Source organism: Prionailurus viverrinus, chromosome C1 (assembly GCF_022837055.1).
Source record: "Prionailurus viverrinus isolate Anna chromosome C1, UM_Priviv_1.0, whole genome shotgun sequence".
NCBI lineage: Eukaryota > Metazoa > Chordata > Mammalia > Carnivora > Felidae > Prionailurus > Prionailurus viverrinus.
In genome coordinates this window covers 50926324-50938334 of record NC_062568.1, presented here as the reverse complement: position 1 = coordinate 50938334, position 12011 = coordinate 50926324, and the positions used below count along the sequence as shown (strand labels likewise).

The window sequence follows — 12011 nt, the reverse complement described above, 5'->3', positions numbered from 1 at the left end:
GCACTATATGCTAACTTGGATGTAAATTTTAAAAAACAAATAAAATGGTGAAAAAAATAAATAAAAATAAAAATTTTTTACTTTAAAAAAATGAAAAGAATCTTTCATAAAAAGAAAGGAAAATAAAACAAGAAAGACCAAGATGCTTAATGTACTTGGAATTCAACTAAATTTCACTTTTACTCAAAAAAGAATTTAAGTTTTCAAAATTCCAATTCAAGTATTTCAGCCTTAAGGTGAAAAGAAGAAACCTTGCTGTTTTATTCAGACAATAACACTAGAATAGTTATTCAAAGAAGACAGTTATCTGTCTTAATTTGAAATCTTCACTGAACAAGAATCCACAACACCCTGTTCTTGTTCTTTAGTAATCATTCTTCCTGCCACCAAGTGCTTATTTATTTCTTATCTGTGATTGCATATCATCCTCCCTTGTCCAAGCCATGTATAAATCAGAGATAGAGTTTATAAGACAGCTTTCTGTCATTTTCCACTTTTATAAGTGGCTTGACTAGTAAGAGTATTTCATGTCCTGCCAGCTAGTAGAAGCCATGGATGTACTGGTCCCTGAAAATCTAAATGCACTAAACTCCTCTCACCCCTGACCTTTCCCTCCCAGATGCCCCTAGAGTCTTGTCCGTCCAGCCCTATATATCTCCAGCCTGGTGGGGTCAGATTTAAGGTCGTCAAGTCTCTTAATGTCCCCAGTTCAGGTGATGGTAGATTGATAACAAGATTACAGCCTGATACTCATGAGCAGATGCAACACAATGATACTTGAGGTGAGCACAATAAAAAGACAATGGTGTCTTGTACTTCAAGGTTAGCACCTAAGGCAGCCTAGAGGAACTCACACCTTATGTGAACACCTGGAGTTCAGAGGAAAAAAGATAGATTCAATTGAAGAGTCCATCACAATTTATCATAGTTATTTGAGAAGGAGCTTTGGATGAAATCTTGCTCTCTACTAAAAGCCATTATTTTATCATAAGCCCTTGTGATATGTAAGCCCTTACTCATGTAAGCCCTGATAATGTAGCCCTTACTCATGTAAGTAAAAGGTACAGGAAAAAATTGTTGAACTATCTAAATCATAAAAATTATACATCTAATCACTACTTAAAGCTACATTATATACCTACATATATATTTCGCTTATTGTCTGTCTCTACCACAAGAATTAAGCTCGGAGAGAGAAGAAATTTCTTTGTCCGTCTTATTCATCAGTTTAACCCCAGTACTGGAAACAGTGCCTCAAACATAGTAGTGTTCTACTAAGCAGAAACTCAGTAAGTAGCGAACGAGTGAATAGTTCCTCCACATGGTGAACACTATTCAGCTGGTAAGAATAATGTTTGGATCAATGATCACTCAAAATTCTCTCCATTCTGCATTGTAACAGTGATAGCCCTCTGAATTATCTAGTTCATTGATTTTGTGTCCCTGCTATTTCATGTTCCTGCTAAATGCAAACTACCTTACAATGTTTTGCAAAGTATATGGAAAGACATAGAAGGATGTCACATCCAAGCACATACCATTTCCTTGGTAACTCTCAGAAATTGAGAAACCAAGAAAGTAAGAAATTACAAATGCTGGGATTATCAGCCATCTGAAGACATCAGAATTTTTGCAAGAGGCTTATAAATTTGCAAGCATGCCAAGCATTATTTGCATCTGAAATACAAAATGCACCATGTAGTCACTGTCCTTCATTTTGTCAATTGTTGTATTACTAATTTTTTTTTTTACTTCCTGATAATCTGATCACTGCATATTCTCTAAATTAATTGTTAGTCAAAATCCAACTGCAATCATTGAGGACATCTGAAAAAATGTTAAACTATAAAATATTAGGAACCACTATTAAGGACAAACGATAATCACTTTTGGAGTAGTGCCTACTTAAATCAGAGATGTCAGAATAGGACTTAAACCTCAGAAAAGGATTAAGAAGATGAGACCTTTTGCAATTAGATATGAATATAAGTAAAGCACAAGGCCAAATCTGGAATAGAGTGACCATTTTCTATTGAATGCGAACCCCTAAGCAGGTCCCCGACAGGTAGACCTGACTTCTTACCCCAAAGTTAGACTGCCTGTGCAAGAGGCAGAGAATAGAGCCATAAGTCCACAACAATATTTCCCCAACAGAAAAAATTCCCTGAAGTTTAACCTGAGTTCTGACAAGGACTGTGTTGGTAATGGTTTTCATGCAGATCTTACTTGTTTCTGAAACTCTCAGTCAGATATAGTCCAGGGAACACTTAGAACATGAACAAATGAGTCTCTGAAGCTCTGGTAGTTTCACAGTGATCATATGGGACCTGGGTAATAGCTGTTAAAAGGCAAATAGTGCAATGACTAGGCAGTTTAAATGTAGATAAAGTATTGCAATCAACAAATTATGAGATTTAATCTAAATTTTTCTAGGACTGAAATCTTACTGATCAAATATAACTTGAAATCATGAGCCATCTGCCAGGAATTCTAAAATCTTTTTGCTAGGCACTGATTTTTAACTATAATTTTATTGCAACAGGTTTGAAAATCTAACTTAACTGGAGTGGAATATAGGTAGAAAAGGGGCAAAATGAGGTAAGAACACAAAGGCCACTTCTTATAATTAGTTAATTCACTGTTTGTTTAGCATTTGAGTGTCCAAAAGACAATAGAACATTAATAGAAAACACATAAACCTGCCTGGCAGAACTGCAATACCACTAGCCATGTATACCAGGAGATTTTTTAAAAAAATGTTAACTTTTTGAAAAGTACCTTTGTGTAGAAACTAACTCTTCAGAAGACGACAGAAAAAATCTGTCCATCTTGCTTCCATTAAGTCGATTTTATTAAACTCACTAGTTGTTTGGGGATTAGCTATTATGGCAGAACTAAAGCTTGCGGCCATGTCTACGGACTTCCAAAAAAAATCAATTTTATGCCAGTCAAATTCCATGCAAGTTACACATCTGTGAGCTGCATTCATTCTTCTGGGACCCCCAGTTTGTCACTCCTATCAGCACAATGTATTCAACATCCCTCTTACTACACTGAACTGTAATACCTTTTGCACCCTTGACATCGCACCATGATCTTAAACATTAGCCTTTGCACAATCAAGAATAGCTAAAAAATGTAAAGCCAAGAGCTTATCAAATCCTTCCCATTATTTGGCTGTGAGGCTCAAGCCTGTTGCAAGTAACAAAGCTCCAGCTTCTGCAAGTCTTATTAGCATCATCTGTGCACCATCCTCAACACCAATTGGCAGGGCAGCATCACCCATAACGGATTCCTGGAATGTGGCCAGTCCCAGCAGCCAAGTTCAGTTGGCTGCATCCCAGTTCTGCAGGGTGTCTGAACATGCTGGCACAAAGCATAGCAGTAGGGTAGCTGAACACTCTGAATCATGAGTTGGAGAGAGGTGACCATACGCTGAAGAAACCCTGTAGAGATTAGCCAAAGAACTTCAAGCCACAACTGCTTATATGTCAGCTGTTGGAAAGTAAATGCAATGGACATATTCTTTATGCAACATTGCAGTAAGAATGGCTCCTTTGGGGACCAGGTATAGGCAAGCTGGGAAGGACAGAGAAGAGCCCATGTTCATTTTCATACCCCAGGTTTCATCTGGCCTGCCCTTACATCTTGATAGATCACCAATGTTTGCTCCCATCCAACTGTCATTATTTTATTCTGCAAAATAATGCCTCTCTTTACTCACCCAAGAATAACAAAGTGATAAATTAATTAGATGCAAAGAGTGTAGTCATACCATTTAAATCAGCTGGCTTATACACATCACTGAAAAACAGGGACATTTGCTAGAAACCCATGAAGTGAACCAAGAAATTCCAATCCTCTCATTTGTATGATCTGCCTTTGTGTGCACTTCCAACGTGAATTACCAAACTAGTAATTTGTCAGTATGTAATTTAAATTATTAATATGTTCTTATGGTAGACTATTATTTCACTTAAACTCTAACCACTGCTGATAAAATTATTGCTAATTATGCAAGCACTTTAAAGAGTATGATGATTTTAAAGTCATTGAAAGGGAAGTTTTTAGGCAGAGTCTGGATGACCACCTGTCAGGTAAAGATTCCTGAGGATGAGGGCAAGGTTGGTGGGAAATGATCTTGATGACCTTCCCAGCCTTTTCCATGAATATGATACAGCACAGCCATTGAAATACAGGCATAGAATTTTCAAGAGACACAATATGATCCTATGCACAATTATGTTAGATACATAAATAGTCCAGAAATGAATATACCACATTTAATTTTCAATTTATCCCAGGCAAATAATTTACTGATTCTCATATCGCAAAATGTTTGGAATTACACCAAACACAACACAGTTGATAGTCTCCAGAAGTTGACATTTTAAGAAATCAGGAGATACAAATCATATTAGGCTAAATATGCAACAAATTTACCACGACCCATATGAACAATGACATAGCAGTTATGTGTATAAATAAAATAACAAATAGATTCAAATTATTTGTTTGGCTTTGAAATAGATGACGAGATTTCATGAAGTTCATTTGCTGTAAGTGCTACCTTAAGCACTTTACATCAATAATCTATTTTACCCTTCACAACAACGCTATTATGGAGGTTCTGAGGCCAAGAAAAATTGAGCAACTTGCTGAAGGTCACTCAGCTAATAAGCAGCAGGGCAAAGACTTGAACCTGCCTCAAATGCTATCGTATCAGGAGCCCCCTACCCAGCACTGAGCACTGGGCTTCCTTGTTTCCTTACTTGCAGGCAATACTGAAACTAAGTTTATACCGGTGAATATGGGAGGAGGTTGTCTGAAGCCTGCCTAACAGACCAAAGAAAACTAATTTGAGTTTTAAAATGTGAATTGCACAAAGTTGGCAGGCCTCTGCAAGAAAAGGTATATGCATGCTACTACTATTATAAATAGGTTCAATATTCCTGAAAGCTATCTGTATCTTGGAATGAGAGCTATAAAACTTTTCTTGCCCTTTGACTCAGTAACTTCAGTCTTTGGAATATACCCCAAGGAAATAACACAGAAGAAAAAGGTAATTTGTTCAAGATGCTCATTCAGGAGCTATTTGAATTAGTGAAAAACCAGAAACAACCCAAATTTCCAGTAATGTGACAATGATTAAGCAAACTATGCTATGTAGAAAAAGAAAAAAAAAACCTCATAATCCCTAAAAATGGCAAATATAGACTACATTCACATGTGGACATATATGTAAGAAATAATTCTACATTAAAAAGTAGACTACAAATTAGTAGAAGCATTGTCTTGTGCCAAAACTTTTTTTTTTTACTTGTGCCAAGTAAAATACTATGTGCATTGACAATCCCACAAGACAAATGTGAATTTATAAAGAAGTAGATCCTTCATTTCATTGTTGTAACTCCAAGAGTAGAACTGGCATATAGGCTATCCATAATAAAAATTTCTAGACAATTTATATGGAACTAAATTTTTAACTGAGACCAGACTGTATCTCACATGTATTAATGTGTTGTCAGTAAAGAGCTAATTTTTTTTATGAGGGCTTACTTTGTGCTGAGCACTCTTCCAAGTTCTATCCCTGTATTCTCTCATATAATCCCTCTATAGCCTCATGAGATAAGTATTATTATCATCTCTCTTCCTAAAGGAGGAAATTGGAGCACAGAAAAGCAAAACAACTTGCCCAAGGTTACACAGGCTATGGCGGAGTTGGAGTTTCAACCAGGGTAGGCTGTTGCCAGGCCTATCTGCAGCCATTATGCCACAATGTCTTCTCTTATTTGAAAAGAAGTATCTAGATCTTGTTCTTTCCCATTAATCACTTATAGATTTTTTTCTGCTTTTTTCATGTATAGAATCCTTGTAGGGAAGAACAATATCCAGACACACAAGTTGAGATAAAATATTCTCCATCTAGGGTCACCTGTATGAACATAATTAACTCGCTCAAACTGGTAAGACTTCTTCCAAGAAGTAAGACTAGAGTAGGGTTTTTAGCTTTAACTTTTGTAATTTTTTTTAATGTAGGGTTTTTAAATCAGGTGAGGGAATTATAGAGACTAAAAAATAAAATGCTATTCTGGACACATAGGAAAATTGCAAAGGATAAAAACCTAACACATGGAGCAAATGTAATATTCAGTTGAGGTTGAATCTAAGAGATAAGTTGCCTGGGAATAAGTGACAAGTACAGAAGAACATTTAAAGTTCTTGGAAAAATGATAATTTAGAAATAAGAATTTATGTTTTGTATTTACCTAGTTTTTTATATTACAAAGTATTTGTTATTTACGATCTTATTGAATTCTCATGCTGTAAATGGTGAATAGTATAGCTGTCAGAGGAGAGAACTGAGAGTCAAAGATTAAGTGTCTCACCCAAAGCAGGGCACTGTCCTTAGCGGGGCTGGAACTCCATCCCAGCCCTCATTCTCAGTACAGCTAAACGCGGATGCTCTTGAAGACAAAGCCCTGGGCAGACCTTCCCTCTAAATCATTCAGAGCTCATGAAGCCTTAGGCCGTAAGTATAAATCCACTGAGAGAAGTCCAGAAAACAAATCTGACAGAAGTGCAATCAGAGATGAGAATGAAATATACAAGAGGATCCTTTCAAGTGAAGGAGGCAGAGTGAAGGCAGGAATACCATCCATAAGCTAAACCGTTTAGGAGATATCGTGGGCAGGTAGTGGGATATTTGAAAAAATACAAAACTCTAATCCTTTTGTCTGAATCCTTATAAGAGGTACATGATTATAAGATTCTGTCACCGTTGGTGCAAATGCACAAAGTAACATTTTTGCTTTATCTGTACATTCCATGGAAACATTTGCTTAGTGAATGAGGTAGGCTACATTTTATACATCCCTAAATGCCCTCACCTTCTCACCTGACTCTGTCTTATGAAAACCTATGCTTTCTTCAGAGGTCAGATCAAATGCCACCTCTTCCAGAAGCATGTTATAGATCATCTTACTGATAATCTTGCTTTCTGCCTTGTTCAGCTCCAGGATGGCATTACATATTTGGGATTTATCTTTGTGCTTCCTACAGTCCCAACACAAGTGCCCCCACACTGTAGTTTTTCACTGAATCAGTAGGAAATTATCTGAGGTTCTATCATACTCTCAGGGTTTATAAACCTTTTCTGGGATACGGGTTATTCAAATTCAACTACAGATATGACCTCAGTAAAGGACCCTCTTCACTTAAAAATCTTGTCTCCTTATAATCATATTTTATGCTGGCCTTTTATACCAGAACATTTGCATTAATGTAATGCATTACTAATTAGTACTAGCAAATAGCAACGTCCCATCTTGAAGGCTAAATTATATAAAGTGTCTTTTTAATCAAATACATGTATGGCAGTCATCAAACTTAAACTAATTTGAAGTTTGCTTTTACCACAAATATTATAAATATTCCACCATATTCTATTCAATATGAAGGTAATAAGAGCTTCAAAGCCAGAAAGAACTTCAGCTTTTTGAAGAGTCTCCTTTTTAATATGAGGTGGTGAATAAGCTACTGGTGAAAAACTTAAAAATTTCAGAACAAAAATACATTACTTCTACCAAAGTCAACTGCTCTTCAGGGACAAAAGTAATGTTCTTTTTATTAGCAATTTGGAATAACAATTAAATAACATTCATTTTATTGAGATTTTTATATAAGAACTGAGAAAACAATTCTTCGCAGTAGTTATGAAAACACAAGAGGAAGTGCTGAGTTTCCAAAACACAGTTTTGTTTCCCATCATCCCTATCTTCCCTTGGGTCATATGTGGTGGCAGTGTGACCCTCAATTAAAAAAGCTTATGTGTAAGTAAGGTAAAGACCAGGGAAGGATACTACTGAAGCTTGCAATGCTTCACATTCTATGTACCACATTCAATGTACCATATTCTATGAAATATTCAAAACGTCTGCTACATTTTGTACAACACAAGAAAAGTTCTTTGATCCATGAATGGGTTAATCCAACAGCTATTCATGCAAGTCCTGTCCTTTTCAGGGAGAAGAGCAATCGATTATCAAGAAGGAGAGTACAAGTCACAAAAGCATGAAAACTTACTTTTTCATCATCTTCTGTAAATGGAGCACCTTCAGGAATCTTATTTATCGCCTGGGCCACACCAATAATCTCACCATCACTGCTTCGGATAGGCATGCACAAGAGTGATTTTGTCTTGTATCCAGTTAGTTTATCAATTTCATCATTGAATCTTCGATCCTAAAATAAGACAGAGAAGGGATTAAATGCATGTGCATTGTTATCAGGAAGAAAGGGAGAGAAGTATATTTCTGTGTATGATATTTTATCACTAGGAACTTTACCCAATGAATTTTTAATAACAATACCAGATTCAATTTCATGCTGAAGTCACCAAAAGAACATAAATGAAAATAAATCATGGCCATAGTTGTTAACCATGGTAAATGAAGAAAGAAGCTTTAAACCTGACTACAACAACATCTCAAAGTTGGTGAAGGGGCAAGTGTTTTTAATGGAACTCTATACTGTGGTATTTATTAAAATATTTTATTTAACATAGACAACGGATTATGAAGTATCATATAAGAAAAATACATAATAAATATATATTAGCCACTTTGAAAAATATGCAGAAAAGCACCACTTTACTTCTGGTCAAAATGTCCTATGAAAAAAGAACCTATGAGCCCATAATGATACTTTTAAAATATTAAAACAAACGAACAAAAAAAAACAGGCTTCTTTATAGCATGTCAGCTTAAAAAATGTAGAAGTAGGGGCACTTGGGCGGCTCAGTCAGTTGAGCATCTGACTCTTGTTTTCAGCTCAGGTCATGATTCCAGGGTCTTGGGATCAAGCCCTGTGTCAGGCTCTCTCTTTCTCCCTCTGCCCCTCTCTCCTGCTTGTGTTCTCTCTCTCTCTACCAAAAAAAATAATAATACATGTGTGTGTGTGTGTGTGTGTGTGCACGTGCATGCGTGTAGAAGGAGTGGTAAATTATATAATATCTATTTTGCAACTACCAATATAATAACATATACAAGGATCACCAACAGATGTTAATACCACCAGGTAAAAGGTTGTTGTTAAACAGAATACTCACATAGTCTCAGACTGCCACCCCAAAGATTCCCTATTAAATTCAAAGAGAAAAAGATATCTTTATCATGAAAATGTCTAGTGGAGATCACCTTAAACAAGTAAGCAAACTTAGCATTACCACTAATGAGACAAAATAATATCATGTGCCTCCTGATGGGATGCAATGTGATGAGGACACAATATCATCAAAAACATGTTGTGTTCTTGTCAAATGTAACATAAATCTGATCATTCAGGAAAAAGTAAAATTTTTAAAAATGCAGATTATTGGTCATTCTATCAGAAGCCTGACCTGAACCCTTCAAAAATGTCAATATTGTGAGAGACAAAAAATTTTTAAATAAAAATAAATAGGGCCATGGGAGCTGTACTGGTTTAAAGAAGACTTAAGAAACTCAAAATCTAATGTGCAATCCTTCATTGAAAATTGTTATGCAATTTTTAAGGGGGATGACAGAGAAAGTTGAACATGGACATTATATTAGGTAATACCATTCTATTAACATAAACTTTCATAGGTGTAATAGTGGTTATTATAATTTTGTAGGAGAATGTTCTTTTTTTTAATGTTTATTTATTTTTGAGAGACAGAGGACTAATGGGGAAGGAGCAGAGAGAGAGGGAGACACAGAATCTGAAGCAGGCTCCAGGCTCTGAGCCGTCAGCACAGAGCCTGATGCAGGGCTTGAACTCATGAGCCATGAGATCATGACCTGAGCCAAGTAGGACTCCCAACCGACTGAGCCACCCAGGCACCCTGAGAATATTCTTTTATTAGGATATACATACTACAGTATTTGGGTGTGAAATGTCACAACACCTTCAACCTACTTTCAATGATAAGAAAGACAGAGAAGGAAGGAAGGAAGGAAGGAAGGAAGGAAGGAGGGAGGGAGGGAGGGAGGGAGGGAGGAGAGAGAGAGAAAGAGAAAAGAGACTGGCTCCTGAAAAGGTAACAGGGACTAAAAATGTTCCAAGGAAGATGATAAACTAGATCCAGGCTCAATGCTTCAAGCAAGGGCCTGAGTGAAATGAAGCTTCTCCCAATGACCTCAATATTCTTTCTTAAAAGAGGCTTAAAATACAAAAAAGCCCTGTTGTCTACCACCATCTAGAGCTATGAATTTCACCTGCCTAAGAGCCAAGGGAGACTAGCTGTGGACAGGGTGATAGCCTCAAGACCAAACATTGCTAGCTTTCTGATGAGGTCTGTGTTATCTTCAGTATCACAAGGACAGAGCCTTTAAAATCCATAATAAGGCCTGGTTCTGGTCTGGGACTCATGTAGGCTAACCTAAACCCTTAGGAAAGAAAGAGCCCTGAAGGAGAGAGGGAAATCAAAACCCAAACAAAATCAAATCACCTGCTCAAAAATGAGCCTGCAACCAAACTTTCAGAAAAACACTAAATTTGTATTAATTTTTTTTTAATTCACCAAGATTACGACCCAGCAATGGCACTACTAGGTATTTATCTAAAGGATACAAAAAAGCTGATTTGAAGGTGCACATGCACCCCAGTGTTTATAGCAATACTATCAACAACAGCCAAACTATGAAAAGAGCCCAAATGAATTAAGAATGAATAAAGAAGATGTTGTATATACATACAAGGGAATATAACTCAGCTAACGAAAAGAATGAAATGTTGCAATCTGTAACAACTTGGATGGAACTAGAGTGTATTATGCTAAGTGAAATACATCAGTCAGAGAAAGACAAATATATGATTTTACTCATATATGAAATTTAAGAAACACAACAGATGAAACATAGGGGAAGTGAAGGGAAAATAATATAAAAACAGATAGGGAGGAAAAACCATAAGAAACCCTTAAATACAGAGAACAAACTGAGGGTTGCTTAGAGGGGTAGTGGGTGGGGGGATGGGCTAAATGGGTGGTGGGCATTTGTGGGGATGAGCACTGGGTGTTGTATGTAAGTGATGAATCGCTGAAACCAACACTACACTTGAATTTAAATAAATAAACTTAAACATTAATTAATTAATTAATTAATTAAAATAAAAAATTCACCAAGGACCCATTCTGTGTCAAGCTGTGAGCTAGGAGATACAGCAGGAAGCAAAAGAGGCACTACCCCTGCCTTCACAGAACTTGTAACATAATGTAATTCAGGTGAGGCAGATGACATTTAAATGTATCACCATATACTGTAGTAAGTAACACTAGGAAAAGAGCAGAATGCCATGAGAAAGACTTAATAGGAGGGACCTATTTCTATGGGGATCAAGAAAGGTCTACCTGAAAACAGGACAAGTAACCTGTGGCTTGCATCAGGAGTAAGAGTTAGCCAGTCAAAGAAAACTGGGAATAACTTAACAGGAAGCTAGACCAAGGCATGTGAAAAGTCCTGATGCAGGAAAATGCTTAGTAAGTTCCCCAAACTCCAAGGTCAGTGTGGCAAAAGCACAGGGAGCCCCAAAGAGAAAGGAGGAGGAAAGCAGGGGTCAGATGGTGCCAAGTCTTACAGGCTTGGAAAGAAGTTATTACATTAACCCTAAACGCAGTGGAATATGATTGAAGATCTTGAAGCAGAAGGATATGACTCATTATCCAGCACTTAGCATTCACTGAAATCATCTTATTAGTTTACTTGTTTTCCGTCCAGTGGTACATAAGATCTAAGACAGCAGACATTTGGACTCTCCTATTGACTGCTTCATACTGGCATATTGTAGGTGATCCATAATTGTTTTTTTGAGTGATCAGATTATTTTTTTAAGATTCCTAAATAAATAAATAAATAAATAAATAAATAAATAAATAAATAAATAAAAAATTGTAATGCAACTATGTAAAACAGAAAAGTTAGAAAGGCCCTAAGGGCCCATATTTTACTCCTTGGCATATGTTTAGAGATACTTTTGCACAAGTACAGAAG

The 12011-nt window shown here is 36.5% G+C and overlaps 1 protein-coding gene across 2 annotated transcripts in view; it reads right to left on the bottom strand.

Moving 5' to 3' along the window:
- The window catches only part of PDE11A (phosphodiesterase 11A), a 379748-nt gene that overhangs the window by 312042 nt on the left and 55695 nt on the right, over positions 1-12011 (bottom strand). For both annotated transcript variants that reach the window (XM_047873318.1, XM_047873319.1), the window contains exon 2: positions 8086-8244. In XM_047873318.1, the coding sequence (XP_047729274.1) occupies positions 8086-8244 (159 nt within the window). The remainder of the gene's footprint in view (positions 1-8085; positions 8245-12011) is intronic.